At 38.0% G+C, this 20,624-nt stretch overlaps 1 protein-coding gene across 1 annotated transcript in view; it reads right to left on the minus strand.

Annotated features, from left to right (window-relative positions):
* Positions 1-20,592, minus strand: part of DNAJC1 (DnaJ heat shock protein family (Hsp40) member C1) — a 106,527-nt gene extending 85,935 nt beyond the window's left edge. Inside the window, exon 1 of the mRNA XM_057383726.1 lies at positions 20,283-20,592. Within this exon, the coding sequence (XP_057239709.1) occupies positions 20,283-20,447 (165 nt within the window). The 5' untranslated portion in view covers positions 20,448-20,592. The remainder of the gene's footprint in view (positions 1-20,282) is intronic.
* Positions 20,593-20,624: the final 32 nt, after the last annotated feature.

Below are 20,624 nucleotides of genomic sequence, written 5' to 3' on the forward strand. Positions count from 1 at the left end.
AACAATTSAATACAGTCATATCATATGCACCCCTGAATAAATAAGTTGCCCATCAGCTAGACAAATTTATCTCTAGGATAAAAAAAAGCCCAAACAAGCAAACCAGATTTTCTTTAAAGTTACATTTGCTGGAAGTCTTAATGATCACACAGAAAAATAAATTTTATTTTGCACAAATACATGTGTACTTCCCATATCTGATTTTTGACATTTACGCTGTTCATTCTGGCAAGCAAAACAAAGCAAAATTAACACTAACTTCTTAAAACAAACTGATTTCATGTTCCAAACACTGTCATAATTTTCTTGTATCTTTCAGATTTCAGATTCCCCTAAACTGAACAGCAGCAGCGGGAAAAGCCTGCACTGCCTTATAAAAAAATTGTATTGCACCACAGTAGTTAAGATTTTCTTATTACATTAAATAAATGCTGCCATACCATGTAATGAAGTAAAATGCTATTGTTTTCTAACAAATCTTACTGAAAACAGTATTGACAAGAAACCCATTCCAACAATACTGGTTTATGCCAGACAATGAACTAAATACCATAGATGAAATGCTATGGTCTCACAAGGGCATTTCCAGCAAATAAGTCTCCACTGACTAAAACCGTCATTCTAAATACTACACTATCTTTGACTCCATCTTCCAACCTTTTCTTTCTACCACTAGACAGAATTTGTATTTGATATTTATTTGATAAGATAAACTTGAATTTTGCCCAATGAGTATGTCTGGCTRCTATTACATTAAACCAGCACAGCTATCCATCAATTTAAATTGTTAACACTAATATGAAGAATAATACTAATTACAAGGAATAATGTGCTTAAATGCTCTTTAAAAATAAAAATGGCATCTGGAACCAAAATAAATTTTCACTTATTTTCAACTGTGAGTTTATAGAGTACTGTTATAGAACTAAAATAATGCTGATAATGACTAAAATATTCARTAATTATGGAAATTTAGAAGTTACTTTTTGACATTTTCTTACATTAGTAACAGACTGCATACACAGAAAACTAAACAACCAAATTCTTTATTTAGTATCCAATAAAAATATAACTGCAAAGTATTAGCTATGTGTATTTTAATAAACAAGTTCAATCAAGTTGCTTGTGATCGTCTGCATGGATGTTTTTGATACTCATTCAAAATCACATGTCAAAGACACTGCATGAAATTGAAACCTCTACTAATGCCAAGGTTTGACCCAGGATCCAAAATAAATCTGCATGTACAGACCCTTGTACCTACACAAAGCACCAATTACTTCAAATAAGGTTTTGTCTGCGCACTAGCGTCCACCCATGTGGAGCCAATTACTACAGCGGGGCCATTATATGGTTCATTTCCCCATACCAGCTTGGCAAGAGGTGTACATGGGTGTAGGAAGTGCAAAAGAACCTTCACTAATAAAGTGCCTCAAACACACATCCGTGCATTGTAATATTTAATGTTACAACAAACAYTTCTTCAATGGGACTAGACCATGTAAAACAGAAAATATTGCAGAGCAGTTTCCAGTCCAAACAGTACTTTTCAAGTTTCTCTTTTTGGACACCAGTGAAATCCAACAATCTTTTTTTTTTTTTTTTTAACAAAAGCTTGAATAATTATGTTGACCCTTAATCTACATTTCTAGCAATAACTGAGAATTCCTAAGAATGTTTAGAAGTGGTAGGATTTGAACAGAAGATGTGAGAAAAATGTCAGAATTGCATGTTCTTCAAGTAGTATGCTTATAATAGCAGAAACACTCGTATTATTTATTAATTATGTCTAGTATCATTTCAGATCTAAATGGGAAAGTTGTTGTTAGAAATAATTATTATAAATAGGAGGAAGCCATTTGAGTATAAAAATCTCTCCCCCATTGAAAGTACTGAAGCTCCATCTAGAGGCTTTCCCCCATCTACTGTGGTATATGTAATATCACCTAGAAATGTGAACAATATTAAATGTCAGAGGCTTCCTTTGTACCTCCTCTTTTGTTATTCATAATGGGTTCTTGCCCTGAACCTTTGCCCGGCAACACTAGCTCCTTCACTGCCATCAAGTGGTAAGAAACCCAAACTGAACTTCAAAATGTAAAATCTCAATCATCAGATTAAATGATCAGTATGGTAGAGAGATAAATATAATTACTGAATAGTGAAAATCTTTATGGTTCTTTTCACTGAAGTTCTGGTATATCTACTCCAAAGCACTACAGTGCCTCACACAATAAATTCAACAAAGGTTTCAAATATCTTTTTGTAAGCTCTATTTTTTACTTCAAATTGCACAGAATAAAAATCTACATCCATATTTCCCAACACTAGATTTAGAAAAAGAAAGGCATCACAATAAAAGAACTTTTAAGGAATAATATGTGTAATGCTTAACACTTTAAAAATATTTAATTTGGCAATTAGGAGGAATTTCATASCACAATTACAAGGATCAGCACAAACATCTCCTCAGATTTTTTGAGATACTTTGGCAGTATCTCAAAAGAATGAAACAGCAGCTCATCTCTCCAGCCGTGTGTAATGCAGCAAGTATGCAGTGATGTCAGTCTCCTTGTGCTCCACAACTGTAATCACTTGTACACATTTGTTACGTCAGAAGTCTTAACGCTCTACAATCACAAGTGACCTACTGGGAAACAAGCACACAGCATACCAACAGACTGGAAGGGTTTGTCTAGACTAAATAAAAAGGAAAAAGAACGAACAAAATAACAGCAGAATGAAGCCAGGCTCCAAGACCTTGATTATTTCAATTTCATACCCCCAGTGACTCACAGTACAACTACTCCCACAGTTGCCCATCACTTGCCTACRTACAGTGCTTTGAGTTACAGAAGTCCCACAAGGTCCCCACCATGAGCAGGAATACCACCAAAATAAACATCCCAGAACACATCCAGTGGCACTGCCCTMAGAGCTTCTATGTGCTCCTGCATGCAAGCAATCATATTTCACCATACTTTATTTTCAGCAGTTACTCCGATTGGGTATTTCACTCATGGCAGAAGATCAAGTACAAGGACTTCTTGGTGTTGTCCTATTAGACAGAACAGTGACCAGCACATACAGTGTAGTTCAAGAATTCAACTTCTATTACACAAATATAAAAACAGAAAAAGGAACAGTTTTCAAATKAAAATAAACATAAAAACCCTCAGTTTCAATAGCAGAGATATTCTATGCCTTATCACTACTTCACTGTTAAAGAAAGAAACACTGATATATTTCTATCAAATCCTCTGTCCACCAGTCCACAGACTGAATCTCATCTATGTAAGTACTGGGTGGCTGCTTAACTACTTCTAACTGAACATGGCCAGCTCTGCTGAAAAGAAGGCTCACACAAAGCAGTCTGCTAAAACTTTGCCATTGGAAAAGCAATCTCCAGACAGCCAAACTTTCCAGCTGGAAGAGGTCAGTCTGAAAGATGTGACTTCTGTGTTTGGTTGTCCCTGGAACCCAGCCTGCTCATTCAAAGACATTTCGTTTCTACACCAGCAATTTTCAAACACAGTTGTAAAAAAAAAAAAAATCCTCCTTAAAAATAATTGATACAACACCTACATATTGAAATTTAGACCACATCAAGTATTTATTTGAGAATGACTTAACAAAGGCACAATCAATAAAAGTATATATCGGGAAACTTTAGATAATTATTTCTTTTACTATGTTGGGAAAGGAGGGACAGACCTGATAGTGACAGGCAGAAGTAAAAATGTATCTTCAGAAATTACATGAATAAGAAAAGACTAAAAACTGAACAGTAGCCAGTGAACTAGCAAAGACAAAACCCCAAATAAATAAAAAAAGCACCAACAATGCCAAAGTACACAAAGATTTTTTTTTTAATTGCAAGATTAAAAGAAAGGGAATATACAGGGCAACTGTAACATGCAGCCTAAAGCCACATGCAGCTTTAATATCAAGGCAACACTAAGTGCCTGTTGCTTGGCAATTCATCTCCAGGTCCAAGTGAAAAGCCAAAACCAATTTTAGACAGTCATTTTACTTACAGAAAGCATAGGGATTAGACAAAGAGGGTGTTCCCGAAGTAATTGAAATGTAAGTTAACCAGGGTGCATGCAACCACTTTAGCTCCCGAGCTGAAAGGACAAACTGAATTTATGATGAGCAGTGAAAGCCACAGTAAAATTTGATGGCAGCAGGAATACATTTAAAAACAAACCAACCAACCACACAATAAAGGGAAAAGATGACCTCAAAGATTAAGAGTGACAAACAGAAGACATTGGAGATTAAAAAGAAATAAAAAAAACCTTAGTTTTTCCTCCTCAATATGATTACATGTAGTTCCAGCTGATTGCAGATCTCTCAGAAGAATCTAATACATTGATAAGAAAAAGTAACCAGAGACAGGGTGCTTTAAAAGTTACAGATATCCCKGTAAACTATCCCTGATGGATAACTCTAGTTCTTAATGAGAGGATTAAAAAAAAGGAGGCTCAGAAGACAAAGTACAATATATACCCAAGCAAAACAGAAGACTGTCAGACTGTTCATTCTTTCAGCCTCTAAAATTTAGAGCAGAAAAAAACCAAAAAACAACTAGCATAGAAACCATAGAAAATGCCATCAAAGAAGAGAAAATAATTATTAGTTCCGGAACCACATTGCAGAAGGTTCCTAGGATGTACTTACAAAGCTGTAACACTACTTGAGTATCACAACCAGCACAGCAGTTCTCAGCTGCGCCCACAAGGGACCTTGGACACTGCCCTCGTTAAAAAAACACTCGATACTGGCTAGATGAAAAACACGGCTTTAGGCATACCAAAGAATAAGAAATCATTTACTCAAATGCCTCGTTTCCATCATTATTCTAGGACTGGCAGTTTGAAGAAAGGGATTTCATCTGGGGGGGAAAAAGATGCAAAAAAACCCCAAAAAACAAACCCACTACCATGAAACCCAGCAAGCTAATGGCAGTGAAAACTGTAAGCCTGTTGCCAAATATTAGTCTAGAAAATTATGTCCTGGTAGGCAGGTCTAAACAGATCTGCTATGAAGTCTACAAAGCAATTAAGAGACTGAATAAGAATAAAATTATCAGTATAGGTAATTTTGAGGATTTGTTCACATCTTCCCTGGGTAAAGAATATAACAAAGCTCAACTGAAACAAAACATGCAGTAAGTCTACAATGAAGCATTATCCTCCTTTTTGGGGCCACAGGTGTCATCCTARCGGTAACAAGAAGGAAAACTGTCTTTGCTCTTTGTCAAGATGCAACTATCACTGGGATTCTTGAAGAAACACTGTGGTCTAGAAATTGAAAATTAACTCATCCCAAACATTGTCTGAACTAGGCTTTGTCAGAAAATGGGGTAGACTTTCATACTTTATCCAAATAAAACCACCAAGGTCCAACTTAAACAGAAACCAAAGAACAGCATTAATAAGCAAGATGCAATTTCAAAATGTCATCCAAAAATCAGCAAACAATCTCTGGAAGATCAACTCCTTTCCTTGGGCTATATTAGAAACCGCAGAACTTTTCTGGATGCTTGAAAAGAAACACAATTCTAGAACAATTATACTAGAGCACACAATAATTCTTGCAAAAATCACCAATTCAGTATTTATATTAAAAATTTAATACAGAAGACCTCAACCTGTTAGGCAATCAGCAAGAGTGACCATAAGAAACTTCACTGGAGTAACTCGCTATTCCAAGCACAAGCTGGCCCACTCTACKGTGCTCCCCTTCCCCTTCCATGTGTTGGGCCTCAGCAAAGTGCTATCCTGCACTGTTCATCAGCTTAACTAAGTGAGATTTTACACTTGTATAGCTCATCTAGAGTATTTTTTCACCTCTTTCAATGATGCCTTTCCTTAACRAAGTCATTGCAAGACAGACCCTTGTAAAAACAAATCCTATTTTCAAGGTGCCTACTGCCAGTGTATGAATCTGTTACTACCAAAATTCCATAGATCCCAGAGCATAAGCACTGAGCTGAAATTCAGAACAGCAATTTTCTAGACTAAAAAATTATCTCAAATACATTTACCATAGCCTAGCACAGAAATTAATACCTTTTGTATTAATTCAGTCACATTAAAAAAAAACCAACAAAACCAACAGCTAAGCACGGAGGGAAAGGGGAAGATGTGTGTTCATTCCCACATTTCACAACACACTGGATTTTTTCATGTTTCAGAGTATCTGAAAGATCAATGTCCTTCATGGAGTCTTAGTATGAATCCTGAAGTGGTGGTAAAAAGAAAAATTATCTCATATTTAACTGGCAATATTGGTTTCACCATATAACTGGACAAAAGACCAGTTTTTTTATCATGGCAGTTTGTTATTTTCCAGCTTTGTAAACTTATTCAATGATTCCATCTTTTTAGGCATTCTAAACTTCATGCCTAAATCCATTAATAGACTGGGAGGGAGAGGGAGGAGGGAGCACTCATCATTTTTTTATGTGTGAATCTTTTTATCCATCCACCCCTTGCCAGTRGAGAGTCCAAGAGGAATCTCTTGTTGAACAAGCTACCCCTTAAGAACAGTGAAAATAATCATCTTACTAAATTATCCTGTGAGTCTCATACTCAGGTGAAGCATGGCAATGCCTACAATATATGTACTCCTTTCAGGCTTGCAGCCAAACACTCTGAATCTCCACAAGTTACCCTTGTGMAAGCTGGGAGCAGAGTGGGGGATTGGTTTTATGATAACAGCAAGTTCAACACTTGCTGCTGGAATGGGAAATAGTTTGTATATTGGTCTTAGCTGAATTGCAAAATATTGAATACTTGATCAAGATACAATTCTACCTTGACTGAGAAATCAATTTTGGAAAGCAACCTAGTCCAGTACTGTCCCTCCTGGCCATAGTATCAATCCAATCACGTCTAACCAGCTGTCATGTACRGCTCTCATATCTCATGACAGCAGACAGGATAACCAATACCCTGATAATAATGGGATACCATTAATTCAATGACAGTGTCTTTGAATTAATCTGTTAGAAAAGACCATAGAAGCTACATGAATGCATCTCACATAATCCAGAAGTGAAGAAACTCACATTTTACAGCCTTCTGCTTCCTTTAGATCAGAAATTTAAGAAGATATGTCCCTTTTAACAATTATCTAAATACGTCATATTTTATTGTACAAAAAAAAAATTGTGCTAAAAAGCTGAACTTTGAGGAAGTCAAATGCACAGAATACAAATGAAAGAATGTTTCTTGGAAAGAAAACATGGATATCCATATTCAATGTTAAGCACTGTTTATTTTCACAAATACATTTACAAGGGGAGTCAACATTCTGCAATGTAAAATGACAACCTATGCAAGAGTGCTTTTTAAACAGAAGGTGGCCCAATTTACTTTTTAGACTTCAGATATTACAAAATGAAGACCAACTGAAAACTTTAAAATAGGATGATTTAAAATATCAAGATAAAGTTCTCCATTGTTAGGGCATGATCTGAATTCAAGTGCATTTCTCTCCAGCTCTATCCCTTTTTATTGGAAAATGTAGTATTACCTAAACATTTTGGATTTACATATAGTCCATTCAAACAGTGTTTTCAGAGACTGAGAGAATTAAATATGACAGATTTACCTAAAGACCAAGATAAAGCTAACAATATATTGCAATTTGCTGTCACMCTAAGACAAACTGCAGCCTTTAAGGGACAATCCCAGGTCCAGCTGTTAATGGAACACAAAACAGGATGTTATTTACCACCAACACCTCTGCTACAAAACTCTCCATCTGAACTCTGCACCCAGGTACACTGTACCTACAAAATGACCATTACCAGGAAACAGTCTGATTTCATCTTTTATTACCCCACACTTCTTTCCAGATGTTGTTTCTTTGTGTTCCCAAACTTGAATTCTCAATGTATCACTTCAGATATGYAGATGCTAGCAAAGAGCACCAGTCTACCCCAAATTTTCAGCCCTTGATGATAGTCAAGGTGCTTGCACAGYAAGGATGCAATGCATAGGATTAGAGACAGGGTTTAATCACTTTACATAGGACCTAGAAGCATGACTTTATTATGTCCCTGAACAACAAACAGATCAGCTCTATTTAGAAGAAAAAGGAAGTTGATTATATAATGAAGAATTGTACTAAAATCTTGAAACCAATACGTTTTATCCGATACAACTTCTGGCTTTAATATGTTCAATTTAAGTTCCTCTATCTCAAAGTAGTTCCCTGCTCCAAAATTTACCTCAGCAAGTCTCTACCTCTTAAAAACTTCTAGATGTGAGGGTATGGCATAAAWCCCTGTCATGTTTCTCCTCACAAAGTCAGCATTGAATAGAAAACATAAAATTTAAGTTTCCACTGTGATTTATACAGGAAACAGTGCAATACCAAAATCCTGCCTAAACCAGTAGGAATATGCAAAGACATCACAAGTAAGYGATACCATCAAAATTAGAATAACTGGATTAAAATAATCTTATTGTTTTCAAAACAATACACTTAAGTACATCACAGTATAAACCTTGCTGCAGAATTAATGAATCCACAAAATTAGTATGGTATAAAGGAATCATAAGTCAAATAGGGAAGGGGAGGGATGACAGAACAGAAAACAACTCTGCTTAAGCCTTAACTCAAAGAGAATACTAACTCAAGCCCTCCATTTTACTGCCTGAAAAGAGAACTAGTGTCTAACACTGAGATGTTACAGAGTTAAGACCAGTAACTAAAGCAAAGCGACCAGAAGCAGATGATATATTCGTGAATTCCCTACGGATATCTCAGTTAAAAGCCTGGGCTCCTATGAAAATGTGCTTAATCATTCATGCGTAGCAATTAATCAAACAGGAAAAATGGTGAAACAGCAGCTATTTTTCCTTTAATGGCAAACAACCACAATAACAATATGGTGAATTTTTGTGCCAATTCCATTAGAATTCCTGGAATGTACAGCTAAAAAAATGTGTTGCCTACTTTTTTTCCAGCACATTATTGAGGACTTTTGTATATATTTGAGTAAACTAGAGTGACAATTTATTTAATTTTCAAAACCCTTTTATTTCTTTAGATGTAATCAAAACCAGGATGAAGCAGCTAGAAACTGCTTGATGACAAAACCATGAAAAGTTTCATTTAGGAACAAAGCTACGGCCATGTAATTTAATAATTTATTTAATGAATCTTCCCTGTTGGACATGTTCAAGAGATTCCCACATCAACACGATCTTTGCAGGTCAATAGAAGCTAATTCAACTTGAACCACACATTAGACATATTACCCCAAACACATAAACTAGATGCTAAGGAGTCAAGGACCATGGCTTTCACCTGAGACTGCTGAATGAAATTTATACACAAGGCTGTACACCTTCAGGTGAGGAAGGTAACCCAAAGAAAATGCCACCAAGGGCCTGACAATTTTCAAAAAGCTTTTGACAAGGTTCCATACCAAAAGCTATTAAAGAGACTAACTTACCACAAGATGGGAGGAAAAAGTCTTGCAAACAGAAAATTAATGAACAGGATACAAAAAACAAGGTCTARTGGTCTGTTTTCAGGGCAGAGAAGAGGCAACTGAAAGGTCTCCTGCTGGGGGATTGGTGCTGGGACTGGCTTCATTCAGCATTTTCAAAGACAACYTGAAGAGCCAAGCATGCAGTGACACTAAATGTTACGGATAAGTACCAGACACAAGCAAGAGAATACCAAACCAAGTGATCTGGCAAAAAAGTGACATAAGATTCAGCATAGGTGAGACTATTGCCTTAAACTATACCTTTCCTACACAGAGCAGAGSTTGCAGCTGGCAATTATAAATCACTAAGTGATCCAAGACACATTGCTGACAGTTCTACAAATCCACTGTATAGCACGAGACTGAAAGGTACCACCAGGAATGCGGTTTTGAACATTGTTAATCAAAAACTGTGGCAGCTGAAAGGTACAGAGGGCAAATGGACTGCAAAACATGGTTAGGTTCACATGTGCTCCCCAGTGACACCATTTATTGCCACTGGCTTTATTGCTTTTATTAAAGAAAGAAGTGCAAGGATAATACAGAAGTGCATAAATAATAAGAAAAGAGAGTAGAAAACAGACAGAACACAATGCCGGCGTTCAGCATTGCTTGAAGGTATCCAAGGAGCTTATGGATGACAGGGAGGGGTGCCCTAACTGGAGACCAAGAAGCCTATGGAATGGAAACAGGCCCTCACAGGTATCAGGATGCATTGCTTGAGACAATGCCAGACTATTATTAAACATCTGCAACCACACAAAGCAAGCATGGTTAGTACTTAAAAGTGCAAACATCATTAAAAAACGTTATTTTTTAACTAACGTAACAGTTAATGTCCTTAAATCTAAATTCACTAAACAGAGGTCTGCACCCCTTCCAGAAAATTAAGGTGTCTACAGATCATATCCGTTTGTAGGTAAGAAAGGTAAGTGTATGAAAGGTCAAACTCATCATGATTGATGAAATTAGTAAGTCAGTAACTCATTCTCCAGCAGAAATTAGATTTAATTTTATTTCCTTTGAAACAAAACAAAAMCCCCTCAAAACTGCTTTCTAATTAAGCACCTAGTATTACTCAACCTGAACACATAAAGACCAAAAAAATTTACTAAACTGGTGCACTCCAACATGGAAACTCTGTACTATGTATGTGAGAATGAATGTAAGTCAGCTACAATTAATTATCAAATATAGTGCACAACTTATGTACAGAAGAGGTTTGTTCTTTCACCATTGTAAGCTGCAAAAAAACAACCGATTGGGTGATCCCCTCAACTTATATTTCAGCTATTGAAACACAATTCTCAACTGACACAATCTAACATTAGAATTCATTACTTTGTTTTGAATGTTGCTGGGCTGGGTTGGAGTGTGGAAAAGCTGCTGAAGGAGAAATAGCAAGCTCTGCARTAGAACAGAAACCACAAGCCACATGGGTTACCACACGACAGAAGAAATACTTTTTATTCAATAGACAGGTAGGCTGGAAAACACTTATTGCAATATTTTAATCAACTGACATAAATGCATGAATTGAATATGATTTTTAATAGATCTTAAYAGGAAATGGGAAGAGGCTTCCATATCAGATTAAATTTTAAATACTTTTTTGTACTGTAACACTGTAGCAGCCACTGTTAGACACAACATCCAGTAAAGCAATTCCTAATACTGTATGCTGTCTCAAAGTTAAATGGCATATAAAGTCTTCTACTCTCCAATCACAGCATTTATATCCCATAGAAGAACACAAGAGAAATCACTGAGTATGAAACAGTGATTATTAAATATAAAAGCTACCCTGAATCAGTTTGATAAAACTGAATTAAAACTGATCAACTTGATAAAACTGATTTAGGCTAAATAAATAAATAAAATTTAATAWAACATTGATCAATCACACTAAAAAATCATTTGTAATATTTTTAGGAGTAGGTAAAAACAATCATTGTCCCTTAAATTAGAAGCTATTCACCCCAGATCAGGACAATAATGCTATTTCACAGCTTTCTCATGTCCTCATRAGCACTGAATGCTTCCTTCAACAAGTGACAGCACTTCACAGTGTTGGAGACAGCAGCATTTAATAATTATAGCCCATGTGGCAAGACCAGTCTAGCTCTTTCTTTTCACTCATAAAACCATTGCAGAGTGACTTTATTTCAACAGCTCCAATGCATCGTCTTGTTTCCTCCACRGGTTTTCCAGGTTAACACTGATAAGGATGAATTGCAGATCTATCAGAGACTGCACATGAAATTTCTTCACTTGTCATCCCACTGCTCATTTGACACCAGCAAGAACAGTTTGCAAGGCCTGCAAGCCAGATCACTTAAGAAATCTGCACTTAAGCAAACCCTCAGATAAGAGCCCAGGAATGCACAATCCTGCTTTAAATTGTTACTGTTTGCATAACTGTAACATACATCTCCTGTACAACATGTTGCCACATTGGTGACTGTTTACAAATCACTTTTATACAGAGCTAATAACATGCAAACAAGACTGACATACAAACGAATAATAAGCAAAAGAAACCCAGAAAGCCCAAATCTCCTCATAATGTAGGGAAACCAAACAGTTTTACGCTGCAATGGGGAAAAAACCCAAACAAATCAAAGAGAAGCAACCTTCTAACCTGCACAGAACCTAGCTAAGCAAAAGCACAAAGACTAAGAAGCAAATCAAAACCAAAACTGCAGGCTTTCATATGCTGCATGAATTTTGTTAGCCCATTAGGATTCTATGGAAAACCAAAACATTTCAGATATTAAAATGAATAAAAGGAGGAAATTAATGTATATCAGACCTATTCTYAGAGACAAAAAAACCTCTTTGTTATTGTTCATACTCTCATTCTTACTGGCTCAGCTGCACAACAGCACCACAGACTCTTTGTTACCGGCTCTGCAGAGAGCACAAGAAGCACCAGACCAATTAAGGAACATCTTACACGCTCAATTTTCATTTTATTTTTTAAATTTTACCACATACTTAAAGTTAAAATAGCACCATAGATACCTCCAAATATCTCCCTTCAAGCTACAGTTTTCTCTTGATCTGATTAGAAAACCATGTTAATCTTAATTGTAAAATGACTCTAGATGGAGCATAAAAGYTTTATCATTCAACAGAATGAAATTAAAGCTGCCTCTAAGATTTTTTTTTTTTAACACAGCTTTACAGACAAATATGATGACTACAATCCACAGCAGTCAAGTAGTAAAAGGGCCATCGGGAAGCTGTATACAAAATGCCATGTTAGATCAATTATATAGCTGCTTCAGATACCAACACAGGCWCATAGAACTTCAGCAAAGGACATGAATTTCGGACAAGCATAAAACTTAGAGCCTTGTTTAAGCACCAAAGGCCACCAGCACAGGTTACCTACCCTTCTTCAGTAAGAAATTGGTCAATCCCTTCAATAAATTACAGGTCAAACACAGAGAAAAAAAAAACAAAACGAAAAAACAGCTCACTCTTTATCTCTGCAATTTGAAGATCAAGCCATTACAGATACATCCTTAAAGGATTAGTGATGCAAGAAGCATAGAGAGAAAGAGCTGAAACATTACTGCTGCTGCAGACAAAAAAAAAAAAAACCAAACCAATGCTTGTTTTATCCTTTTTACTGCACTATGCATACTGTTAGCTCCCCTGGGTTCCCAAACACAGTAATTTCCTATTGCTCAATGTCCTTCTACACAGCAAGAAAGAAGAAAAACATAACCTGAAAGAAAACAGGTAAGTACTATATGAATGAATTGTTGGGGAAAGTTAAAGAGTAAATGCCTTTAAAGCTACTTAAATTGGTAGATTCCAAAGAACTTTTGTGTCTTGAAAAAAGGAGACAACAATGAAAGAAAAAAAAAAAATCTTTTGGACAACATCCAAGCAGAAATTTAATAGGCAACAATACAGAAAAAAAAAAACAATTTCATGGAAAATACAAGTTTTACATGTCTAGATGTCTCAATCATTTTTATATGCAACAACACTGAACAAAAAGATAAGGGCAGGGCACTTACAGAAGAGAATACATTATCTATCAGCAGTTTACCTGTTCAGTTGAGCAATGTTAAAAAAACTCCAAAACACACAGAAACCTGTACCCTGTACCATCCCCAGTTACAAATGCTGCAGTTATCATTAGCACTGCTCTGTAGTGACTCTTACAAGCATCTAAACTAATCAAAATCAAAACAATTTTGTTCTATAGGATCCAAGTGGATAATCTCAATGCTGACTTCACACAAYCTTAATAATTTACATTTTTTAGGAAAATCAGAGTTTCCAGAATTGCTGAAAATCTTAGTTCCATGTACAAATAACAGATTCAGAGAGGAAGTTTWAAATCACAAAGGGATGTAGAATGGTGTCACAGTAATATGTTGAGAAAAAACACACAATTATTTTTTGGAATGAACTGATATTACAGCTTAAGCCAYTGGAAACAAAACTGCATTTTCTAATGTTATTTTTGTTTGAACCACTGCAATGGACTATTACTAACTCAATGTTGACAGCATATTCATGGGCTTACAAGAAATACAGTTTCAGGAATTAATAAACTTCAGTGTACAAATAAAGGTCTGCTACTACTATCACCCAGTTGTGTATTGCAGAATTAATTATTTTGGAAAGCTTGAAGCAAGAAATGGAAACATTTCATCTTTCCAGCTGAGAACTCTGATGTTGCAATGGACACTACATTAAAATCTAATGCCTTCCAATTTAGATCTCCTTAACATGTACTTTGAACAAGAAGTAGAAAGCAATCTTGAAACAGGCTGAGACCATTAGACATGATGTTTAATTACTAGCTGAGCAACTTTGCTTTGTCTGAAATGAGTGAAACACCAACATGCTACATGGTTCCATGTCATTTCACAGCACARAACTTTTGAAGGTCACAGTGAATATCTTATTTGTCAGGCGAGACAAAATAATCTTATAAAACAAAGCAAGAATAACTTACAGCTCATAGTTTTGACAYAATCAACTGAAAAAGTGATGTTATAATTACATGTAGATGAAGCTCTGTCTCACTTGATCAAATAGTTGCAAAGCTTGGAAGATTAAAGCACTATCCCCAGTCTARATTTTCGCTAAAGCATTTGTGGACGATGCACACTCCACGATTTCAGCAACACTGCACCTACATACATTCACCTTAAAAAGCAGCAGGGAGGAGAAGAGTCTGAAGTGTTAGAAGAGCAACCAAAATATGTCTACGGAGTGCAATCCAGCTTATCATTGKGAAGAACAAACTAACTGCTGAGTTTCTGGGATACCCCTCCTGATTTCCCCTCCTTCCTTGCTCTGGTTATGTGCACCTTGCCTTCCAGGAAAGACAGAACTGTATGGGTACAGGTAGGCTGTTCTTGATGAGGACTTTAGAGTATTCCTTAAACACATACACATGAGGGAGAGCTGGTTTTTCCCACTTGAGGGAACCAATATGTGTACTCAAAGTTCTCTACAAGTTCTGTCGGAAAAGTGGTTTCATGTAGATTTTCTTCCCRGACAATAACCCATACACAATCAGGACTACAGCAGAAACAATACTTCCAAGATTGTCATTATTTGCGAAAAACAAGTTGCTAAATCCCCATCCAAGAACTTTACTTACATAACATATGAATTCACAACTTTTGAATTGYAGTGATGTGTGCAYTGTACAACATCGGTCAATGCACTTGCGTAAAACAGACCATGTAGAAACATCTTACTGACAATCTTCTTCTGTCTCCAGTAACACTTGAGAATACCATAAAAGCCACACAGTTTATTATGATGTTCATTCCTGTTCTTACAGAGCAATGCCAAGAGGTAAAATTCAGTGTCAGTCATTTACCATAAACGATAGTCTTAAAGGTGCAGCTACCTCATTCTTTTAGTGCAGACCAGGAATGCATGTTTAAAGAGAACTTCTTCATCGTACCTACTGACTGCATATCATGAAGCAGTCCTGGAGTGGATGAACAGGATTCCTTTTGGAGAGAACTGAATTATAAGATGTGAAACCAGGAGTGTAAGCAGCATGTTTCAACACAGACATTGAGTCCATGCAGCCAGCCTGGAATTATTGCAACAGCAGCCAGAAAAAAAGAAAAAAAAATCCCTGAAATGCAAATAGTATGGACATCAATTCCTCAGCATGAAACATTGCATTCTACAGACATAACCCTGTCAGATCCTGCTACTTGACACAGCACACAACAGCTCCTCTGTTTCAGCAGTTTTGAAAGAAGCCTATTAGCTCAAGACATCCAGCTCATYTGGAGAGATTGTGGTTTCCCACAGCCATAGAAATCCAACTCCTTGGTTTTCATGTCTKGCACTTTCTTGGAGTTGCTAACGTACCAATGCCTCACAGGCTGTCAGAACAAAATCAGGTTTGTACATGCAGTTTGTGCTGCAGCATCATCTAACAAACCCATCGCCCTGCAATGGAGACAGTGCTCTTAGTTCTCAACAGTAAAGCCACACACACAGATTAGAGCCTGGTTCAATATAAATCTTACGTGGCATAAGAAAAGCRTACATCAATACTGAAGAAAATATTCCCATCAACATTTTTCAGGTTATRTATTTATCCACCGTGTTGGCCAGCAAGTCCTACTTGTGTTAATTCTCACTCAGGAACCTGAGCTCCCAGGGCCTCTTCTGCTATCTCAAAGTGCTCTCAGAGAACCTGTGTTTGTTTCTCTACACTGCACAGGCCTAGCAGAACTTTCAACAACAGCCCCTTGCCTTATCTGATTACCAGTGGAGGCCAAAGCCATATGCAGACCTTCCTTGGTCCTACCTGGCATATGACACATGGCTCCACAAAGCTCAATTCCAGCAATCCAGCTCTTCATCATACAAAAGGCTACTGAAAAATTTCTTGATGGATCATTTGTATCCAAGAACCATAGCACAAAGTTTCAAAAGACATTCAGAGGCTTRTAGTGCCTTCCTGGCTACAAATCAAAAAGACTAAGGGAACAGAAAATTTCCTTRACGCCACATTAAGAAGTTATAATCAAAAGTATATTTTGGGAAGGAGATCCACAGGTTCAACTGATGCCAAGTTGATTAATCCAAAGTGTATCATATTCATGCAGGTATCAACTATTAAAAGCTGTAAGAGATGATAAAGTTAACTTGACCCATTCATTTGTCTGCCATACAAGTTTGTAGCTCCTATGATCTTCCTGGAATTTTTCCCAGAAGTTAACATTACATTGCTATGTTCTCATTCTCAGATAACAGGTCATCATATTACTGAGTCTGCATAGCCTCTGGTATAATTCTGCTGCTTCATCTGAGTTTTTAGGTAATACTATTTGGTCTTGATKGGCTCATCAGTTTGAAACTGACTATATTGAAGTGATTCTTGAAATGGATATTACATCAGATCTGTCAAGAGTTTATGATTCTATTTTCTTCAGTAACCACTTGGAGGACAGRCAAATGCAACCTTTTCCCAAGCCAAAGGTTATGTCCCCATTCAGCTGGGTCAAACTTCTTGAAACAGCAATGTTTTAAATGAGCCATTTAAGTTAAATCGCATCATCAATTTAAGAACTACCAAGGAAAGGGAAGGTAGATCAATTACCACACTGGTCAGAACAGCAATAGCAACAATATAACAATGCAAGACTTTCTCTTATATGATGTTACTATCAGATCTGATTTAAAAAACAAAYAGACTGGATCCTTGTACAAAAGTCAGATACTTCTTTATCCAAGCGCTCAGGCCTAACACTTGGGGGTTGGACAAGAACGGACCTTCCAACTTCAACCATTCCATGAGCATTTGTAGATTGCTCAGCCAATCCTTCTCTGAAGTCAGGAATGAAGGTCAGTTATTCAACAGCCAAGACAGCCACAATTTTGTTCTTCCTTTGTCATTCCACATTCAAAACCACAACAAAAATCACTTCCCTTAGATCATCCTACATCTCTGMCATTGATTTCAGAAAACACTACAGCAGCTCAAACCTAGCACCTTACCAGAGCTGGATGAGTTACCTGACAATGCCAGGAGGCCTCCACAAGGCCCTCAAAATTACAAAACATAAAATCCATACTCATGCAAGCATAGAGCAGCAACAAAACAAAAAACCAATCATTTCTCTCCAACTTGAGTGAAAAAAATCCACATGCCAGAGCTTCACCAAAGCATATTTGAGAGCTACAGCACTTCCCATAATGCCTTCTGCACCTTGTCAGTTGAAGTCAGCATCAGCTTCTGACATCATGTATGAGTTCAATAATCAGTGCCACAATTCTCCCAACAAAACCTAAGCTACTTTAATGCCTTAAGGAAGCATTGGCGACATTCCCTATATTTTTTCAAAACACAAGATGACATGTTAAGAAGAAATCTGGCAACCCTGATAAATTACTGTTAACAAACACAGTTGAGCATCCATATCTCAGATGTAGAAATTACATCCTGCATAATGGAGAAGTACCCTCTCTCCCACAAGTACACGAAAGAAAGACATGATACAAGGTAATGAAATAGGAATGGGAAAAAGCAAGCTTTGATAAATGAAAGATAATTAAACACTCCAAAGGTGTGGCCATAAAGGCTATTGTCACATACACTGTCAACTCTTGTTGACAAGAAAACTACCTGAACACAGGGAAGGAAACAGTAACATCAGAACTACAAAAAGTGAAATTACAGCACTGTACTAAAAAGCATCCCAGCTAAAACAATAATGACATACAAAGCAACAAATAAGCTCCATTAAGCCACAGTACTAAAAAAATAGCAGAAGACCTGAAGAAACATGCAATCATCATATTAAGGCATTATGGTAAAAGACATCCAAGGTAGGATACAGCACACCGGAGATTCATGCACTTCCCTTGATCCTATCACAAGACCAATTACCMTTCTCATAAGGGTAACTTAAACAGCTGCAGCTGCCTAGCAAGACAACATCCCTTCAGGATGACATCAGCATCTTGTTGGAAGTTTCAGGTAGAGGTCAGAGCAGGAGAAGCAAGCAGCAGGAGCAATGGAGACAGTGTGAAAGAATCTGTAAATCCATACAGCATTTTCCAGTCTTACAAATTCCTATTGAAGTTCAACTTCCAACGCTGCATACCTATTATTGCACTCACAGGTCTATCCTACTGCACGTGTAAAGCATCTAATACTATGAACACCTCTAGTCTTGGCTATAATGACAGGACAAATGACTGCTGTACACTTTAAATTAAAAAAAATCTGTTTCATTTGTGTTACTCTTCCACCAACTTTTTCCTTACTCCCACACTGCAAGTAATGCAAGTTTTCTATTACAATTAGAAGCAGAAATCTGAACTAGCAGAGTATTTGCTTGCTAAAATTAACGTATTTTACTAAACATACAGGCCAAAGTACAGATTTGGCCACAGAAAAAAGGATTGTGGAAGATATTAACAAAGAGATGCATACCAGATCTGAACACGACTAACAAAACTAAAGTTTTGCATTCCTACATTATCTAACACTAAAATTATCTTTGACAATTAATACCTAGATTTTTAGGGTCATGAAAATGAAACATGAATAGCAGCGCTTGTGGTGTTTTATACATGATGGTATTCAAAAGTATTTAACACTGGATGCTTGAGAAGGACTGAAGGAAAGAAAGAGATGAAACTGAACAACCACAGCCAGTGGTTTCCCAAACTAGACCCTTAGATATTGCCAACATCTTCCCTCTCTTTTTAGTTATGGCCTTAATGAAATGTAACTGACAACAGAATCATTATTCTCCAAAACTACAATAACTACATAAGAATAAACTTCAAAGTTGGCAGAGAAGCCACTTAAATAGAAGGATCRCTCACCAGGTTTGCTAAGATGCATGTAGAGACACCTTGAGCAAGGTAACACACAGAGCAGAGAACCTAAAGATAAGGAAGGCATCACATGGGAGCCCGGACAACCCATACAAGTTGAAGATGCCAARTGGCAGCAAAACCAGCAACCTAACATGTACACAAGAACCATGGGATAAAAGTGTTCCTTATAGGGGTTCCGGTCTTGACTACACTGACACGAACAATTAACTGAAGGCGCCTAATAAATTCTTTAAGATAATCTTAGGTATTATTTATCAAAGAGAGGTGCAAACCACACACAGTAACCAAGATAGATGGAAAGTAAACAAATACAACAATTTACAAGCCATTAACAAAGCAAAGGGTAACAGTCTACCACATGGCAAGAGTGAGAGAAAATATGAGCCACAACACACGGCGATGCACAATCTTAAGAAGATAAGGAACCAGCAGCTATGCGGAGTGAAGGAAAGGTAAATAACTGCTATTCCRACGATATTAATGCAAAGTGTGAAAAGCCCAGAAGCTACTTTTGTCTGACTGTAGATGGGTTTGGAAAAAATGAGATATATTCAGAAGAGCAACAGGCAGTAAGAACACACGAAGGTACAGTGTGAGAGGAAGGGCTGATTTATGATGGGGCACGAAGGAGAAGCAACAGAGCAGTACCTGAAAGAGACCAGAGCGACCAGAGCCCCYGCAGCAGAAGGTGAGAGGCTGGAAAGGGACAGACGCGCTGCCCCGAGCCTCGGGAATTGGGGCCCGGGGAACCAGGGCAGAAGGAGGGTGACAGCGCCGGGCGAGGGCCGGCGGGGGAAACCGGGCAGCTGTGCTGGGGGTCAGGGACGGCGGTGAGCACCGGGGCCCGCGGGAACGGGCCGGGGCAGGGGGCGGCGGAGGGCGGGCTCGGTCCCTCGCTCACCTGCTGCACCCCCAAGAAGTCGTAGAAGTTCCGCGGCACTTCCTCCACCAGGTCGAAGAGCTCCAGGTCGCCGCTGTCCCAGGCGCGGGCGCAGGAAGCAAGCAGCGCCAGCAGCGCCAGGAGCGGCAGCAGCCAAGGGCGCGGCGCGGGCCGCGGGCGGGCCATGTTTGCCGGCGGCGGTGGCGGTAGCGGAGCGGTGGCGGAGCAGGGACGCGCTCGGGAGGCTCGGCGGAGGCCGCGCTCGCCACAGCGGCCGCTCGGCTCTGAAGGGACGCGCGCGACCCGGCCCGGCGCCGGCAGCAGCGCTCCCACGGCGGGGGAGGGGTGTGTGTGTGTGGGGGG

This window comes from Malurus melanocephalus, unplaced genomic scaffold (genome assembly GCF_030028575.1).
Source record: "Malurus melanocephalus ecotype Western Australia unplaced genomic scaffold, MMel_1.1 scaffold_14, whole genome shotgun sequence".
In the NCBI taxonomy this organism is placed as follows: domain Eukaryota; kingdom Metazoa; phylum Chordata; class Aves; order Passeriformes; family Maluridae; genus Malurus; species Malurus melanocephalus.